At 36.9% G+C, this 20,568-nt stretch overlaps 1 protein-coding gene across 2 annotated transcripts in view; it reads right to left on the bottom strand.

Annotated features, from left to right (window-relative positions):
* Window positions 1–12,795: 12,795 nt before the first annotated feature.
* PRKX (protein kinase X-linked) overlaps window positions 12,796–20,568 on the bottom strand; it is a 58,006-nt gene continuing 50,233 nt past the window's right edge. For both annotated transcript variants that reach the window (XM_030476759.1, XM_030476760.1), the window contains 3 exons: window positions 20,230–20,307; window positions 17,081–17,229; window positions 12,796–16,584 (listed from right to left, as the gene is read on the bottom strand). In XM_030476759.1, the coding sequence (XP_030332619.1) occupies window positions 17,104–17,229; window positions 20,230–20,307 (204 nt within the window). In that variant the 3' untranslated portion in view covers window positions 12,796–16,584; window positions 17,081–17,103. The remainder of the gene's footprint in view (window positions 16,585–17,080; window positions 17,230–20,229; window positions 20,308–20,568) is intronic.

Below are 20,568 nucleotides of genomic sequence, written 5' to 3'. Positions count from 1 at the left end.
TATCCTTCCAACTTCCTCAGGAAAGAAAGGAACAAAAGAAATTTAATAAGCAGAGAAAGGAACCTGAAGTTTTTCCAAGGTCTTCTGTCCTACAGGCTCAGGACTAGAAAGAAAGTTCATGAAAGTATAACTACAAACTAGAACTACTAAAAAAGTAGTTAGGATGCTGAGAAAGCAGGTATATGTGCCTCACAGTTACATTGGCTTATATGGCATAGAAATAATCTCTGGTGCAGGGATGGTGCCCAAAACTCCCTACTAGACTGCAAAACCCTGAGGTTTTGCTCTTCTTACTTCTTCATTCATACTAGAACCTTGCCCTTCTAATATCGCCTAGTTTGAAGGAAAAGCATGGTCATAGCTGAGAAAGTAAATGGTGGTCTCAGAACTTCTGTTTTCATTTTTGGGGGTAAGTAATCACTCTATTTTACAAAAGATGACAGCAGCACCATTTCCTTGGGAGACTGTGCTTTCACAGTGACTTGTGTCAATCTGTAAGAGGGGATATGAGGCTTTCACTCAGTCAGACTGAGGCATCTTGTGAGTGTGTCTCTGTGTGCCACCTAAACTCAAAAAAGGAGAAGAAACTCATCCCCACAACAGAAGTATGACTATTATTTCTAGCAGGAGCACTTACTTGCTTTCTCAGATACACACCTAGTTTTTACCGTCCCTCCAGTAATTCTTACTATGTGAGTAACCATGTGCTCCATTTTAGCACTTCTCCTAAGGTGAAGATGTGAAAGTTTAACTGTGCTGGGCCTCTGAGCAGGCAGAGTGGCATTTTGGAAAATCGGGACTTTCCTCAGTCACAGAAATCTCTAGGAAATTCATGGCTCCATATCTGCAGGCTGAGACTTTTACCAGAGTTAGCCTTTCAGGAATCACACTTCTCACACCAGTGGGGTCTTGCTTGACCTCGTAGGGTCCTAAACAAAAACAAAAAGGATCTTTCTTTTTAATTTGCTGGGATTAGACAGGATCTGGTTATAGCTCTAGGTAGGATATGACAATTTATACTTTATGTAGAGCAAGTACCAGGTCTGGATTAATTTACACAGTAAGACTTTACATCATTCTCTTTCCAAGCCTATCCCATTGCATTTTTGAATCTCATTTTAAAATCTTTCAAATAATTTGAAACCCTATACTTATCTTGCTCTTAACTCCTTCTGATCCATACTGCTACCACCAGACTATCATTCTGCAAACAAGAGGGCACACCAGTTCTTCTGTAGGAAGGCCAGAAAAGGGAAGTTAAAAAACAGAGCAGAAACTGTCTTAGGACTCCCAGAGAGGTTTTGTTCAGTCAACAGCAAAAGCTAGTTATTAGTAATTAGCCTGCAAACCCAGCTGCCTGCTTACCCCATACTGTAGTTTTGCTGTTTTATTCTTCATCTCTGGTGACCAAAAGATATTCAGTATTCCTGTCTCTAAATAATTTTATCTTCTCTCCCACTACAGTGTTTCTGCATAATTTTATCCCAAGAATACTGAAAAACATAAATTCTCAGTTGGCAGTCAAAGCTTGTATACTTGTACTGCTAGGCGAAGGTACCAGGCAGGCACATTTACCCACAGGAGATACAGCACAGGCAGGAATAATATAGGGTCTCACTGTAAAAACTACTACAGCTAACGAGATTAAGCTATCTATTTATACTAGGAAACAAACTGTAATTTACAGTTCTGGCGCTGCACTATGGATAACAGATACCTAATAAGGAGGCTCATTTCTCACCGTAAAATCTGTGGCAGTGAAGGAGAGAAACCTGTTATTACATATATAACTACAGTAATATATACATTTATTTAAGTTACCCACAAGATAATAAAACAGCATTCATCAAAAGCAACCAAAAGAGAGAAGCTTTCAAGGAGAATGCAAACTGCACATTTACAGCCTCCAGAGCCAAAGAAGCCAGGGGTTCTCAGAAGGGCAATTAGCTTTGCTAAAGAAACAGCAGCAGCCACCAGCAACAGGAGCTTTGCCTGCTGACATAAATGGGACTACACTGTCGTGAAGCTGGGTGGGGTGAGACGGGCCTGGCCTTGCTCCCCAGCTCCCCTCAGGAGAAGGAGATTTCTCTGAAGAGTGGCCTGTGCCTACTTTGAGGGAGCAATGTGTTAAAAACACTTTAAACATTTTTCCTTTCTAAGGAAGTTGCTGCTTCATTCAAGAAAAGGCAAATGAAATCTCTCCATTCAAGTCCCTTCAGCTGCATTCGTTTTTAGTTCACTTTGGCTTTGTGACAGCTTCCCTTTCCTACCCCATTGCTCTTTAAGATCTTGCCTCTTCCCCCAGCTAGCTGTCAGAGCTCCGCTTTCTCTCTCCGGCTTCTGTTTAACGTCTTTGTGCATACCCCAGACCACAGGCTCTACCCCACAAGTCTTTTTCCCTTCTTTCCCTTGGACTGTGATTACAGACTCTCATCTTACTGAAATACAATGGAAAAGGACCACTCCTTACTTTGGCTCCGATATTTATGTTACCGTTATAGAAACAGTCTGCTGAAAAACAGAAGAGGTGTGCGGGTGTTTGGCTTTGCGCATTGCCCAGCAGAATGCTTCAACACCTTCACCACAAACACACTTCCTAAAAAAGCCCTTCCCAGCTGTGTGCCTGTGGTGAGCAGGTGGAGGCAATCCCTCTGCTGCCCCTGTCTCACTGGTCCACACCGTGCCACTGCCAGCAGGGTTTCACCCTTCCTGGCACTAGCTCATCCACCTCTTTCCACATAATGACAGACGCTTGTAGAGGTAAAAGTTATCAAGGAATCTTAAGTTCCAGTTTCACTCCAGAAGGACATTTACAGTGACTGCTCATGGCAATGCTGGCTAACCACCTGGAAGGTGCTAGACCTTGACTCCAGCTGAAATACGTGATTCAGGGTGCCAGGCTCGATTCTGGCATGCCGGCAGCATGCAAATGCTCAGTGTATGCAGGCCTTCAAGAGAATTTTTACCCACTACTTGGATGTATCTAGGATGTTGTGGAAAACTCAGATCAAAAAAGGTCTGCAGAAGCTCTTTATTGGATCAAGGCACTGTCATTGTACCCGAGGATGATGCACTTCCAGCCTGCTGAATCACACTTTTAATGATTGCCTATGGGACCTGGATATGAAAATATTTTGTTATATTAGTAAAAGTTTTTCTTGTCTACGAAATCATGTGTCAAAGCATTCTTATGAATCATAGAATCACTTTGTCCTTAATTTATCTCTCAGCTACTTCTCTGGGACACTACTTAAAGTAAAAAAAACCCAGTAACTTTGATTCAGATTTGGACTTTTTTTTAATTTTTCTTCACAGTACTCTGGTGCTAGCCCAAGTACCATACATTTTTCCACTCAAAATGCCTGATTTATACATCCAAAGTTAATAATCATCGTTGTGTTCAGTTAAAACAGAAACATTATGATGCTAACTCACTATGACTGGCTTAAGGGAGATGGACTCGCAGACATGGGAAGAAATTTATCTTGGTTTTGTGAAGTGCTTTGAAACTGCTGAACTATCACAGAAGAAATAATCTTTCTAATCAGATTACCATGTTAAAGTATAAGCCAAATTTACAAGTGCCATTAATGTGATGATAAACATATTTTCAGTGAGTAAAGGCAAACTAAAGATAGCAGAACACATCAACATCACAGGCTTCTTAAATCACATGCCACCTGCATGACCTTGACTTACCTGAATTAAACAACTGCATAGTTTTAACGGGAATAAACCTATAATTGCCATGTCTTACAAAGTACCAGAAAAGCAAATAAAAAACAAAATTACCTTTGATTTTGAAAATGCTCCTACGAAATGGACTATGTTTTGTGAGTGTTGTCTACCACACTTATTGATCCCAGTGATGCTGTTACTTTCAGAATCACTAGAATTTGCAGACATAAATATCACAAAATATATAGTTCAAGTTTGGCAGACTCACAAGGATACAATAAAAAATCTTGTGACTGAAGTCTCAAAGCCCTTGAGTCTCCTTATACTCTAAGTCCACACTTAATGTCTCAAAGAAATACTTGATGCCCCATGTGAATAGAGACACAGCCCCTCCAGAGGTCAGTGCAATCTCTTTTTGTCTGAGGACATTTTGAAGTTCTTTGGCCATTTACTTAAATTCTTGCGGCAGAGTTTTCATCTCCTGATTCATTTGTATCACTCCTTTCTGAACCAGGACCATCAGGAGTCAGAGCACTTGGTGCATGGGAGTTGATGGTACCTCACTCTGCCTTGCTGTGCTTTTACTGCTATGTAGAAGATAGTGATTGGCAGCATTAGAAGGCAATATATAATGTATTTAAAACACAGCAAGCTGAAAGTGGAATCATTTCTGCACACAGTATAAACCCATTAAGATGCTTTTAATAGTGCTGTGGCTCATTTTTAAAGAAAAAAAACCCAAACAACTTTTTCACAACACACACTTGATGATTAATTCATGCTTTTCATGTGAGGACATTCTGTGATCCTTGACTAAACAGGACAGTTCATGGGGGAGTAATGCTTGCCAAGTTAATTAAAGAGGACCCTGAATTCTCATCAATTCACACAGGAAACAAGAGAGGAAGAGTGTTTTGTTTTCCTGCACGTATTTTCAAAATTAATTCTCTAACTCCAAATTTAGAACTGTTTGGAACTATGCCTGGTTGAAACAATTGAATGATTTACTATTGTTTAAAAATAAATATGATGACTCTGGCATATACTATAAAAGCACTTCTGTGGTTATTTTATTCCTTAACTTGTTTTGGGGGAGTGGGTTTGTTTTTTGTCTGGTTTTCTTAGAGGGAGAACAATTCTTCCTCTATCTTCCTGTCACCAAAAGGACAAATACCATTCAGGTTCGGTTAATTAACAGTGGTCAAATGTTCCTTTGTCTGAATTTTTTTCTTTTTTTTTTTTTACATCATTATTTCAAAAGAGGGGGATTAAAGAAATAGATGGTATTATTATTATGTACATAAACTGATTGCCAAGTAAGCGAGCAGTGTATCAGAAGAAAGGCATTACTTGGAAATGGCATCAGCCTTCCTCTGTTTTCAATTAAACATATTCCAGGCCAATTCCCATGGCAGAGTTTTCTGTGGAGGAGGAAGGAGATGTACTCTCTGTATTAGTAAAAACCAAAACATTAAATGAAATTATTTTGTTGACACGAGGCACCCTGCATGAGCAATACATTTACATGTATTACCCTGCATGTTACACATTTGAGGTGCTTGAACAAAGCTGGGTGGATGCAGACAGGCCTTTTTCTTCACACCTATTGCACAACTCTCTCACCCAGCCCAAGGAACAGACTTGAAGCTGCTCCAGCCTTTGCCTTGAATGTCTTTCCTGCCCGAGGTAATGTCTTCTTTTCTGAGAGATCTCACTGTGCTCCATTCCTATCTGCCTGTGATGAAAGTGTTGGCTGGCAAGCTGAACACAATCATGCTTGGGCTCATGGTTCCTGGAAGGGCTTTTTTGCGGTGACGCATTCTGTTTCCACACTCCAGCTAGCTGAACGGGAACTCCTCAGCCTTTATGAGTCACCCAGACAATCATGTCTGGTGGAAATGCAAGCACAATGTTACAAGACTTCATTATTTTCCAGCTTGTCTCATCACCATAGAAAGAATGGGGTGGAAATAAGTTTCTGGTGAAACTTCTTCATCTGACAGAGGTGTATTCTGAACAGGATCCAGTACTCTTTGGACTCAGTGCACATCCGGCAGCATGTGAGCACACCAGTCTTCTGCCCCCCAGTTTGCAAAGAGCTGGGTTCTGCACTGATTTCAGCCAGTCAATGAGGTAGCATTATTTCTACCATGAGGTGGTTGACATATAGAAAAAAATCATTTTTCTTCCAAATGAAAATCCAAAGCTGTCTATAGAGACAGTAAATCAGCACCAACTTCAAACAGAAGGGACTTGCTTGCCACAAGCAACTAGCATCCAGCGGTTCACAAGCACACTTGGTCCATTTCATGACTTCAGATCTCCATTAAGTCCAGAGAGGTTAAACAGTCCTTCCATGGCATTTGAGAAGACAAGGAAGTGAACAAATTCCTTAGCTCATTATTTCAACTTTGCTAAAGTTCTGAGAACAATTAATTTATTACTTCAGTGTCTGGAAAACTTTAAAATGGAACAAAAAATTAATCTAAAAATAAATGCTTTATTTTTTAGTGAAATAAAAACCAGCATTGTATAATTTATTTATTTTTTTTTTAACTTTTGAGGATAGTTCCAGAAATGTCATTTGGGATGAATGCAAATACTGGTTTATTGTTTTGACTCTACATGGTCCTCCATGAGCAGAGGGCATGGACCAGATGACCTGCGGAAGTCCTTTCCAACCTCAAGCAATCTATGCTTCTGTGAAATGGTCAAGTAAATGTCAAAACTTTGCCTAGTGAATTTCCTTCCCACCCTCCAAATCAATTTACCTAATCTGATCTTTGAAGTCCTGAGCACCTCTGGTGTAACGTAAGGCACAGAGTATGAGATTCAGATAGAACCAAGGAAATAACGCTTTCTCTTCCATTCCCGAGATGCCGCTATTCTTTAGCTTCAAGTACTCCCTCCACCCCTAGAAGCTGCATCTGCCTTAAGTCAACTACTTCATGGGTGGTGGAGTTTTTTTAGTTGGTTTTGGTTTTATTCTTATAGAAGTAAGAGGATACAGTATCAAAAGAAATAAGCATTGAAGATTTTTATTTTGCATAGTCTCGTTTCCAATTCGAAAAAAATTAAAACCCCGACCAAAGAAAGGAACACTGACTAAATGTGCTACAGTGATACCAAGAAACAAATGCAATGTAGACATATCCCCCCATCTCCCACTTCCCATCACGGATGAACATTTGTTTTTCAGTGTTATGTTTTGAGCACTTCGTAGAAAATAATTTTTCACTTATTCCCAGATTCACTTCTTCCCTTATCCAGAGACCTTCTTTTTCCAGCCAGTTACACACACCCCTACTTACTGACTTCCCCCTATTCAAAACATGCAAAATGAGATAGATTAGGTGGATAGAACAAGTGACATTTACAGGAGAAATTGTCTTTGATCCTTAAGCTTTGCATCTTAAGACCTTGTTTAAAGAGTTTTAATGCAAATGTACTACAGGAAATCCTTTTACAGATTCTAGCATGATAGGCCTTTTTCTCTCTCTTCTGTTTGTCTACTCCTCATTCAGTCTTTCATGTGACTCACGATAATGCATTGTTTCAATCTGTAGTTTATTGCTGCTATCTTCCATTACACCTTGAGAAGAAATAAGATCAGAGATTTTTCTGACAGAATTAATAGAAGTGAACTCCACTGAACATCACCCTCAGGGCAGCAGGGAAACAAGCTTGTACATGAAGCAAGCACTTCAAAAACAATACAGGAAAATACAGCACTGGGTGTCTTTAAAGGGAACTAGCTAAAAGAAGCCAGTAAAATGCAACAACTTTTTGGCAATATATGAAACTATACTCTAACTCAAACCTGATTTCCAAGGTGGCTTGTATTTATTCCTTCTAATACATCATGTGTTATGGCCCTATGCAGAGGAAAAAAATTGAAACAAATAAAAAAACCCCAAACATATGTTTGGACAACATATGTTCTAAAAGTCATTGACTGTTCCTATAATCTTCCTGCAGCTTTTCTCTGTTTAGCTGCTTGAAGCTATGCCAGTCTAGTATCAACTAAAGAGATTTAGAGAGAAAAAAGTTATGGACTGAATTATTTCAAGTAGGATGAGATCTCCACTCACTGTAGGGGATATACTAGAAGCTTAAAGACAATACAAGGTAAACTTCTCCTTTTTGAATTTTTATTTTATTAAATATTATTATTATTGATGGTTAGAAATCAGAAAAAACCCCACAGACTCATAACAAAGTTACATAAGGAGGATATATTTCAGCACTGTTCATGATTTTGGCACTGGTACAAAAAGGAAGTCTATTTGTTTTCATTTTTAATTACGACGACAAAATAATCACTCCACTGTTTGATCACTGAATCTTCTTATTTTATACTTGGAAATTCGAAAAATCTTTTGCAATTCTTGTCTACCACCACAAGCCCAATGAAGTTTGTTTCCTAGGCTGATAGGTTGTCCTTAATGGAGGCTCTTTCACTCCATGAATCCTATTTTTAGATAAACTTATTACCTACAAAAAGCTATCTTCTCTGCAGAAAACTCAGAATCTGAAAACTTGCTTGTATTGTCAACTTAACTTCCCCTCTGACATCCATCTGTACTGTTTAATACACATACAGGTACAAAAACAGTGAACAAGCCCCATATTCTAAAGCTGCAATGCCTCCTTTACTTAATAAACCTGACATGTCACATATTGAACTTCAAGTCATTTACCGTTTCATGTAGATACTAAGTAATTTTGCATGCGAAAAAAAGATACGGTCAACACTATTAAATCAGCTACTCCTTCTCCATCCACGTAAACACTGCTTTTGGGGCAACATGCTAGATTTTGCACTTCTATCAAAGATTTAGACTTGAAAGTCATACGAAAGGCATTTAGACTATCAATGAATGACAACCACCAACATGTTTTCAGGAGGTAAATGACTTCCAACATGTCTCATGTCATCAATTTTACAATGAAAGCACCCTAACAAAATCTAACACAAAACAGAGGACAAGTTGTGGAGCATTCACCATGACCTGGACTGCAGTTTTGAGAAATGCCCTGTAGGTATCTAAGCTTCAATCTTAACACTACCTAGTGCCGTAGCTACATTGTTTTCCTACTACATAATTTCTGACATGTGAGTAGAAGAGAGGAATGGGTGCTAACTTCCTCTTTTCATTCCTCATCTAACAATTTTAATCCCCAGCTGAAAAATGGAAATCAGCTCACCTTCCTGACACCTGCTTATTCAGACAATGTTACTCTAATTTCCAACTTTAAAATATTTTACATCAAAACCTTTGATATATTTAAATAACTTGTTCTTAAATTGAATGCAGATTGACTGCCAAGTCAGTGTATTAAAGTATTAAAATTTTAAACAAATTAATGTATTTCAAACCTGTCATATTTTTCAAGCAAGTAATCACCTTATAAATTTTAAATATATATTTATATGCAATATATAAATATTTATATAAATATTTATAAATAAATATAAATAAAATTTAAAATAGTTAATTACTGGCAGAATCCGCACTATCCAAACAGACTTTACAGACATTTTCACAATCCAAAAGTTCATTATCTCAAAACCAAGGGTCAACAAGAAAACCTGACTTGTTTGTTTCAAGTTCAGTAAATTAGTCTAGTTTAGAGAATCCTTGAGACTAAAAACCCATGGTTGGAGAAGAGGAAAAGTGCTTTACAGTCAGCATCCTCTTAATTTTCAGTTCTGCACAAGAGTAAGCAGAGCAGGGGGTTGAGCTAATGATCTCTCATGTACTGATGACCTGCTAAGGAAAAAAACCCAAAACCCCCAAAAACTCCTTATATAAAGAAATTAGAGAACAGACTCAGTCTCTAACAACAGTTACTTAAATGACCCGCCACCACACTTTCCTTCTTGCATTACCAATATTTTGTTGAGGATTATGAGTCACAGGAGCTTTACGTAAATACTTTTAAATGGGTTTGAAATGTGCTGTTTGAATTTTGTGTTACTTTATAGCAAATTGCAACAGTCTTGCTCCCTGGTGGCAAATACCTGCAGGGGGAATACAAGGCCTTCTGTTACACTCAGTTATTGAAAATCCCCTTTCAGATCAAGTAGAAGTAGTGCTTTTGATCCAAAGTTCAGTTCACAGCAGGGGAGCATTTTTCATAGATCACTTGAGTTAATGGGCTCACTCACTGTTGCTATGTGGTTGATGGCAGACTGGCAGGAGGAAGTAAGCATCATGACAGGGGACTGCAGTACTCCTTTAACAGAGAGGTCAGTAAGAAAGATCCTAAGTCTGAATACACTCAAACATGAATGCATTCATCTGGAAGAAACTTTGCTGTTTGATAAGGTATTTAAGTATGTTCCCCAGCTCATGTTTGTTAACATAAAGACAAAATATTTTACCTACTTCTATTTATTCAGCTGTGCTTACTTTTTGCAAAATATGTTGCTAGAATGGGTAAAAGCTTGACCAAGAACTAAGAGGACAATATAAAATAATTTAGTCAGCATGCCTCAAAGGAAACTGTTAATCCGTAGAAATGAGACATGCCACTTGTGAAAGTTTCACTATATTAACACCATGTACCAGTCCTGCTTCAGTTAATTATTTTTACAAGCATCTTGATTACAGGGTCATAAATTAACATAAAATTTCTTTTTAACTAAAAAATTAAGATCAGGTCAGATCAGGTCAGGTAGGTAACACATACACAATTTGAGTCACTCCATATTTATGACATTAGTTCACCCAACTTCAGAAGTATCAAACAGCTGAGAATTTTATTTTTGCATCCTAAATCGAAGATTGAACTGTCTAATGCTTAACTCCTGAAGAAATACGGACTTAAAGAGAGCTGCCATTGAACAGCTCAGGAGTTTTTCTAAGGCTAGGTCTTAATACTTGCTAAGCTGTGCAGCTACACTCTCACACAGCTGCTGAAAGAGTTGGTTCTTCAAGGTGAGAAGACTTAAATTTAGGCTCTGAAGGAAGTCTGACATACTGCATATTTGAGCAAGCTGCTGTTTCCTTCATGTGATTTACAACAGTAGCAGCATTAAAGCACAACCCCCTACTCTGCTTACTCTTGTGCAGAACTGAAAATTAAGAGGATGCTGACTGTAAAGCACTTTTCCCCTTCTCCAACCACGGGTTTTTAGTCTCAAGGATTCTCTAAACTAGACTAATTTACTGAACTTCAAACAAACTCGTCTCACACAACTATCTCTTTCTATACAATACTGGGAAGAGCAGCAGTCTATAGCTTAGAAGACAGCATAAAGCTAGAACAGGCAGCATTTTCTCTACAACCTTTAGAGCAAGTAGATGTACAAGTACGTATTGTTCAGGCATACCACGTTATTTCTTGGCTTAAAGTCCAATTCAAACTTACTTGGTTTCTCTCTTTCATTTGCCTTCTTTATTACCACAGTCCAGAATGTGGACAATATGCTGAAGACAAGAAGGAATAAATATAAAACTGATGGGTTAGTTGTTTAAGATGAAATTGACAACAATTTTCAACCTATGACCTACTCTGATAAACTAAGTAAAAAATGGTGCAGTGGAGACAGCACCTGCACAGCACCTTAGAGTTTCACATTCTAGAGGTAAGATAGGCCTGCATTTGTGGTGTTTCAGGTTACATTATCAGTTTTAAGATTTCCCTTAGAAACTTCAGTGGCCTGTGTCCAAAAATACAGATGCAGCAAGAGGTGCTTGGCTCTCAGCTGCTCCAACAACTCATTCTTATTGGCACTTAAACAAATGCAGCAAACCAGATGTAACTGTCACATAAATCCAAGCTGGTATAATAATAGCTCTACCTACCACTGAAATTTTCTGTTGTCACAGTTTGGAATATTCCTGCACAAGACTAGAAAAATATCTGGATACATTTAAAGACATTCTTACCATTCAGCTGGTTTCAAGGATAAATATGAAGTTTGACATACACGCATGCATGAATAGTAGATGGAAGGAGGGAGTGGAAGAGAGAAAGAAAAGCTAGACTTTTCTACTGAGGGCAGCAAAAAGGCCTTGTACTTTCCCCCTGTGAAAAGCTGTCTAAATGCTGAAGCTGCGATTGTAGCACCTAGCAGGAGTTTGCACAAGGAAATACTCAGTATGTGAATTATACACCAGTTCAGAGAGCACTGGGCAAGATCCAGAGTTGCAACAGTGCCAGTCACTTTCAACCATTTCTTGTAATATCATACTGTTACTGGTTAACAGGTGGGTTCTTGTCAAATGCTGTTTAAACAGTGCTAGGGCTAATGAACCATGGAAGTGAGACGGATTTGGGAGTACTGAGTAATGCTAAAAGTAAGTGTGATCAGACTAAGTTATACAGCAGCAAAACTTACCTGCCCTGCATGAGTGAAAAAGCATATTTAAAATATGTCTTTGCTGGATAAGATCTAGAGTTGTATGTGTAGTTAAAAAAGATATAGTATTCAGGTTACAACAAATGAACAAAACCTCTACTGCATGGCAAAAGGCTGAGGTAAGAACAAGATGCCAAACCAAATTCTTGACAAACATCCTGGATACTTGCTAACACTCAAGAATTTGGTATGTTTTAACTGAGCAGTTCTTTTGATTCATGTCAAAGACATGACTAAAAGCTTGCCAGGGCTCACTGCAGTGTTCCCTCACTTTCCATTAGCACACAACATAGTGGTTTACAGGAGAAAAATGTCAACACACGAAATCTAGAATTAAGCCAGGCAGGAAGCAAGCACAAAGTTCTGTGCTAACCCCCCCAAATCTTACCTATTCCAAACATAAGGATATTTTTGATGCTTAAAGAAACAGACTGAAATGAGTGTTCCAGACAGTGTTCAGGTCATTAAGTTGTGAAAATGTCAAAGCAATTAGGGTCATATAATCAAAGTTTAATGAGAAGTCTGAGCGAACACTTTTCATTATTGGTGCACTGAAATGAATTTGAAAATACACTTTTTGGTGCTTCTTCCATGCCAACTGAAATATGTTCTACCACTTGTGTCTTGCTCTGGAAAGACTTAACTCCTGAAAAGAACGAACACTTGTTTTTCCACTTCTCTCCCCTCCTCATTTTTTTGGATGAAGAACCTCTACCTCCTCCCAACACAAATGGAAACAAACTTGGTTTAAACATTTAAAAAGATATAAAGGTTTATTAAATGAATCCAGATTTGACAGATATTACATAAATTAAACAGCAATAAAATTTTACTAGGGTTTATGTACAGATCACAGTGATTTTCATTGTGCAATGAGGGCTGACTTTCTAACTTTGAACAGTACTTATAAATGTGAGCTACAAGCAACCAGCAACATACAACGTTAGTCCAAGTTAACCTTGCAAGTCTAGCAGTTCAAACTGATTATGCGGTACACAGATGCCTGCTACCACTATCACTACTTACTACGCAACATAGTATTTATAAAGCAGTCAAGGTTTGCCATAGAAAAGTGCAAAACACAGGAAGTCTGTACACAGTACAGTACAAAAGGAATCATGCTACAGTCATTGAAAGCTGAAAAATAATTCTATAGCAAAGGAAGCACTGCATCACAACTCTTCTGAATGGCAAGCAGATGGGCTGCGGAACAGCCATATCTTAATTGCTTTCAAAACTGCAAAATCCCTGTTCATCCATTTAAACATAGTTTAGTACCTATATTTGATCCATTAACAGTGACTTTCTACAGTGGAAGATCACATTAGTTAAAGCTCAGTAGCACAGGTATTCATTGATCAAGCTAATTTACAGAAAAATCTATAGCATATTCTCCATTGAAATCATGAAGCATTTATATCATTTGGTTACAAGGCAATTAGATTTATAATGCATGTTTATCACTTAAAACCTCAAATTGGGTAATTAAATATATATATATATATATAAAAAACTCAAAAATAAAGGTTGTTTTTTAATGTTTAACATTCTTGTTCACCAAAGCAGAATACCAAAGGCCTATGGGCTCTTGCAAGAAAACAGTCCTTATGCAACAGTCTATATGCAAAAACACATTAACAGATGCAACCAGAATAAAATGAACTTCAGAGAATACCATATTTGAACAGAAAATGAAAAAGTGTTCTAGTCTGTTAAAACAAACAAACAAATAAACAAACAACAAACCAAACCATATATCCAGAGACCTTAGTGCAGTGTCCATCTGGGGACTTCTGTGTGAGTGCTCAGACAGAACTACGCTAGTGGGCCATGAAGTCCCAGCAAAAACTTAAAATAAAACAGACTCACTTGTGCAAATAAATAAAATGGGCAGGTAACAATAACTCATTTAAGTTTAAGAATTTAGAGAAAATAACTGATCACTCAAAATAATGCTTCAAGAATGTTTTGGGTTGGTTATTTTTTTTAGGTAAGGACAAATAAAATTGAAAGTAGTTTTGTACTAGAAAGCATGTTGACGAGGTCAGTAGTTAGGCATAGGTACGCATGGCTCTGGAAACAATGTAAAGTCAATGGATTAGCATTATTAATAAGATTGTATTCGTTCTTTTAGTCTCTGTCATACTGAGTGTCAGTGCATCCACTGCCAGCAATGGACAAGATTCATGAAAAAAATCCACTATCTCCTGTTGTTCAAGCATTCAAAACTTCTAACCACTCATGTAGCGCATAAGTTAAATGCAACTTCATTAAACACACCACGGTTTTTAAACTTGGGAAAAAAAATATTTAGCACACTTGCTTGTTGCAGTATGTACATTTTAAATAAGAAACTGGTTTTGTAGTACTCAGAATCCATAAAATAGTTTAAGCTCACACATAAAAAAAGAGCTGAAATGTGCTTGCTCCCATTAGACAAAGTAAGTTATGTTTTATGTGCTTCAGTTTTTCTGATTGATATGGAATAACTAATTCCACAGATACGAAAACAGTAGATCAAATTAATTTTTCTTTTCAAGAGAGTAAGGTATTTTCACCTGGTTAAAACAATCATTTTCTATGGATTTTCCTGTATTTCATTATACATTCCTACACAGATTTTACTGAGTGGCAGCTGGGGTCATTAATTTGTGGCACTTGCATAACATCAAGATGACTTTGTGATGTTCCAGAATTACCACTTTCAAGTATCCTGATTTTGCCACACTGTGCATTTTTGCAGAGTTATGCAATCTCTTCAAGGTAGGACTTCCTTTATGAAGAAACAGATCTAGTACCCTAGGAATTGCAAGATCTCAACAGCACTTCTGTACTCTTTAGAGCTACACAGAAGAAAATGGAAGTCATTATTCTGCATTCCAGATGCAGATCTGTCATAATATTATAAACATGGTAATTTCATTAGAGATTAATAGAATGTCCACTTCATAAGCATTTGGGATTTAGTTCAGAAAAATTAATTTTTGGCCTACATTTCTTGTAGCATTTCAGATCAGAAATGTGGAGAGCACTTTGTAGGAGAAACTGTCTGTATGGTCTACTTACACAGTTTTCTGTAGAGCTATCATAGTAGTGGAACTTCAGTGAGCTGATAGGCTTTGGAAAAAAAAAGAAGGTTTAAATATCATAATTTCACTAAAAGTTATCAAAACCCACATCTGAGAGAATGTCATTACCTTTTGAAATTGAAGCACTTCAAAACCAATTCTCCTATATTAACACAAGTATCACAATATGTAACGTAAAAAAAAACCCTTAAAAAAGATCCTGACTTTTACACAATCTACCTTCATATTTATATGTATTCATATACATAGGTACATATATATGCACATACTGATATTTGGTGCTACTTAAAATGAAGCAGTATTGCAAATACTTCCTAAATATAGTGTACTCAAGCTGCTAGAAGGATGTTAGTAAAGGGTGAAAATAGAAGACTCCTTACATCTAACATTTGAACTCTGTACATATGGAATTCCTGGCAGCAGAGATTTTAGGACATTTCCAAAAGCAGGAGAAGAAGAATCAGGCTCTAATATTTTCAGTCTTCCCTCTGATATTCTGAAGTGCCAAGCACTCAACAACATCTATTTCAATAATGGAAAAAGTCTGTTATGGCTCATACTTTACATTTGGAGAAGACAGCAAGCTTGAGAGACAACAACTCTGATAAGAGCCAGTTAGAGCCCTTTTATCAGTATGCAACTGAATTGCATGTTTACAGAGAGTCTTCATGTGAGGAATCTCATTTCAGACAATATATAATCACTCAATATCCTGGTTTGTAAAGAGACATCACTGTAACAGAACTTTATAAATCAGACACTAAGATGCATCTTAAACCGCAATAAAACATGCCCTTGTCGTTCTGCTTTCAAGTACTATGGTTGCAATTGTGAGGCATTGGAAATTTTAGGTACAAATATTTTTTAAAACGTAATTATTTTTTACAAAGAATTATAAAATGTATATAAGATGATGAAAAACTCATTTCTCCTTTTAAGATTTTTATTCCTAGAGAACTTCTTGAAAAACATTATTTGAAAAATAAAAATCATAGACTCTGCAAAGTACAAAAATTTACATCTTTGCACAGTTCCTGTGCTTTAGTTGTACTGTATTCATTATATACATATATACTAATTTGTGCTTTTAATTACACAAGTTTAATACAAACTTATAAAATTAAGTCTATGAGTTAACTATGCAAAAAGGATCTGGGAATAGCAGGAAACTTAATTAAACCATAAATTAAAAAAAACCCTAATCCTAAAATATAACATTTTACTGAGTCTACTTCAGAGTAGACTATCAATATTACAATTTACCTATGTCAGATGTTTACAGCAAAAAATTATTCTTGCCTGCCTCCAACTCTTTAGGTATTTACTATACACTAGTATGCATATATGAATGCAGTATCATTCTCATCCACAAAGAAATTCTTCATTTACATATGTACTCCATTTTTCTTCAGACTTGCTGTTAGCACTTCAACTTCCTTCCAGTTTCTAAGACAAAACACAATGAAAAAGGAACACAAAATACAAAGAGGAGCATGTGAATTGAATGACAAATATCAGCCTGGCACAGTTATAAGACAGAACTCAGTGTACAGAATTAATCTGACAATCTTATTTCTCTAACTAGAGTCTTTACTCTTTATATGAAAATCTTGCAATCAAAACCAATCACATTTCCTTATCTGTCAAATCAATCTAGATATTTGCTTTTAACACTATTTTAAGGACAGAGGGACTTAAATATCTGTACACAAATAACTCTTCATCACAGAATGCCAAAGCCTGTGAGATATATTACCTTTGTCATTCCATAAGCCTGCTTAACAGTTATTTTATTTCAACAGCATTACTGTGATTCATGTTGGTTTTAAGAGCTGTAAGGAAGTATTAATCACTGTTATGAAGCAGATGATGTAATTTCTGCATACAGCTCTCACTCATAGACCTTCAGTGTTTTGAGAGGACTCCCGATACTTGGACATACCTCATCCAGAGTAGATATCACATTCAGAAGTTCTTGAAAATTTCTAGATCTTTAGGGGGTACCGGAGGCGTCTTGTTCCAGTCATCTTCAGGGTAAGCTTCAAAATTGGAAGTATCCCCATCATTGGATACTTTCGGTACTATGGGAGGCTAGTCAGAACAAGCACAACAAAAATGTTAGTAGTTTCCTCAAGTTTTCTCAGTGAGCTCCTCTCCATCATATTAAAGCAGAAATTCTGTAAGAGACTGATAAACATATTTATAGAAGTTCACCTTTTTCACTAATAATGAATGGCATGAGAGAGGGAAGCTTGCAGCAGCAGAGACATGTTCCAATGCTTTGTCTATATTGTGGTTAAAAGAAACTTATAATACAGATACCTATTTTATTTAGCACCCAAGCTCCAGCTGCTGCACAGACTGAACGTAACTACTGCAAAAGTTTACTACAACTAAGTTTACAGGCAAGTGCCACTTCTCCGCAGCAAAATCTGCCACTCTCCTTCCTCACTCCTCCCCTCTTCTGTAGTCTATAAGCAAAAAGGTGTGTAATCACATTAGGGTGCCTTCAGCTAAGAAAGAGTCCTGATAACTGTGTGGGTAACTGCTTTCTAATAGCAGGAAAAAAGCTTCATCTTCATTACTTCCAAATTGATTGATTGATTTTAAAGAGGTGTAAATGACTAATTTGTGTATGCTTCACAATACCCACTATGCTTTATCCTAGCCTAGCAATAAACTCAAGCACGTAAAGAAATTGCTGCACTGTAAAAACTCACTTCACAAGGATGTCTGTAAAAGCACCTTAATTCAAATGGAACTTTTTACAGAAACTTGGAGGTGCCAAGAGAAATACTTGTTTTCTATTTCTTTTCTCAGAGGATCCTTTGGATTTCTAGTACTGCCCACCAGCTTCACAGTACCTGTGTTTTTTTCCTTGTCTGGTATCTAGCATCAAGATTACTCAGCCTCTCCAGCCATAGGCAATGAGATAAAGCTCCTTTCTGAAGCAGAGGTTAATGTAGGGCAAACTCTTCTTTTCTCAACGGACATTCATCTCTCTACCCCCTTCTCAGTAACAGAGAGCTTAACTATTGTCATGAGTCCAACAAAACACTTTTGGCTAAGAAAACCTTAAGGCCAATAACAAAAATAGCTAAAAAAAGTCATACCACAGACAGAACTATCAAGTACAGCAAAACGTTATTCTGCATCTTCTCAAAAGGTGAGTCTGGCTTCTGCTCGCTGTGAGATCTTATCTGATCTTTTGGGCTTCTCAGTTTTAAACAATGCCATCAGCAGGTTTTCAATGGGAAAGAAAGGGTCCCTGAAAGATGGTACTTTTAAGCTTAAGCCAAAAGCAAAGTCCTGCTTCTACATGTGGCAGCCACAGTATACTGTGATGTTTCAGAAGATGCTTAAGAAAAAAATCTAGTCTGCTCTAGAGGACTGTCTGCTCCACTGTGGGCAACGCCTGGTAGCCCCACCCCTCTGTAAGTATCTTGGCAGGAAAGCCCCACCCTCACCACCATCAAAAAAAAAAAAAAAAAAGAAGGAAGAGAAAGGAAAATCCTATATTTTAGATTAAGTATTTTCTCTCTTTCAGCCAATAGTACCATTAATATAATACTAATATTTAAGATCTTATCAGGACCGTGAATCAATACTTCATTTATACAGTAGGCCAATTCATGCTTTTTACAAGGAAAATGGAGCACTGTATCCATTATTTCATATTTTCAATCTCTTCTTCAATATAAAATACAGGGAGACTGTGAAAACTAATTCTGAAGAATATAGCTGCCTCTAGAAATAATGAAGTAAATTTCTGACCCAATTAACATCCTCGCTCTGACGTATAATTAAGCAGCATCTTGTCTTTTAAGAGCTTAATGTAACAATCACAAAGATTAAGAAACAAGTTTTGGATTCATAATAATCTAAATGCTGTGGTGACTTTTTTTTTTTTTTTAACATGAAAATGCGACACACAGGATGTTTTGACCTGAGACTCTCTATTTGTACCTCTAACATTCAGTGTTTAATATTATATGTTTGTTATTTATTTGGTAATACAGTAGGTTGTCACAAACTTCAGAGTTTAAATACTTACAAAACGTGTTATCATCCAGTTTGTGTTCTTTGCGGATTCGTGTGACCAGAATTTACAGTAAATAATTTGAAAAAATTGTGACTTTGTTACAAAAGATCTACATAAAACTAGTAATTAAAAATAAAATAAAATCCACACATTTAAAGAACATGTGGATTTAAGAAAAAAAGTCACCTACAACTTTATATTAGGATGTTGTCTACAAGAACACATCAAGAGCAACTTCATCTCTTATCTATGTTGCATGAACTCAACTTATGATACGTAGGCAGAAATCCATTGTAAGAAACTAAAACAAAGAAAAGGAGAACCAAACATTTAATTCATATTTGACTGACTGCATATAACAACCTATGCTACTGAAAATCACTAGTAAGAAGTTGTACTATAACTTTGAGGAAGGAAGGAAAGAAGGCAGTTTTAAAACTTTAAAAAGCATTTTACAGTGTTGATAGCTTCTGCAAACATCTGCCCTCATATAATACTAGAATTCAGTGCTGTTATAAAGTATGCTAGAATCACATACATAAATCCTTCTCTCTCACCTTCCCTATTCCTCCTACTCCCATATCCTTTACATTTTATTAAAGCATTTACCTGAATTGAACTTGGCACAGAAGTGTAAAGCCCAGAGTAAAATATTTGCACAGATATAAGGGCAAGGAAAAAGCCAAAACAAAACAAAAATGAAACCAACAAACTACCAACCCCCTCACACCAAACAACCACCTACAACAAATAACTTACAAAATTCTAAAATTCTTAAATGTGGTATTAACTAAGCTTCAGCAAAACAATGCAGAGAGTTTTTTTAGACATTTTGTATACAGACAAAAATGCAAGTGGACAATCCTATAATTAATTCTGCAGTGTAAAAGGGAAAAAAATGCATATAATTACTGATGTGTGCATATACACACATGCCCATACACACATCTGAACACGCAGATGCAACAGGAAAAAAACTTTAACAGATCAGCTTAAATGAACAATGATTTCTGATTGCAATATCCTATACAGTATTTTGCAGAACATACCTTTAGTCTCCTTTGAGGTACAGCATCCCAATCTATAGACCTGAACCATCGATGTCTCTTCACATCATCTGCTCCATTCTTTAATGAAAAAAATCAAAATAAATATTTAGTTATATGTATGCCAAACGATGTATTTCATCATAAGAACTGTAGTATCAAGGTGGACTACTGGCTCGTCTAGCCTTTTTTTCTTTTCTTAGTAATAATCATTAAAAGATTCTACAGGATAAATTTATATTTCCCTAGCAGGCCCCTAATTTCAGCAAAAAGATCCAAATTTCTCTCTCGCAAAACCATTCACTGCAGTTCCATCCACTTCCGTTACCTCCAACATTTTAG

This window comes from Strigops habroptila, chromosome 2 (genome assembly GCF_004027225.2).
Source record: "Strigops habroptila isolate Jane chromosome 2, bStrHab1.2.pri, whole genome shotgun sequence".
NCBI lineage: Eukaryota > Metazoa > Chordata > Aves > Psittaciformes > Psittacidae > Strigops > Strigops habroptila.
This window is presented reverse-complemented; position numbering and strand designations above follow the sequence as displayed.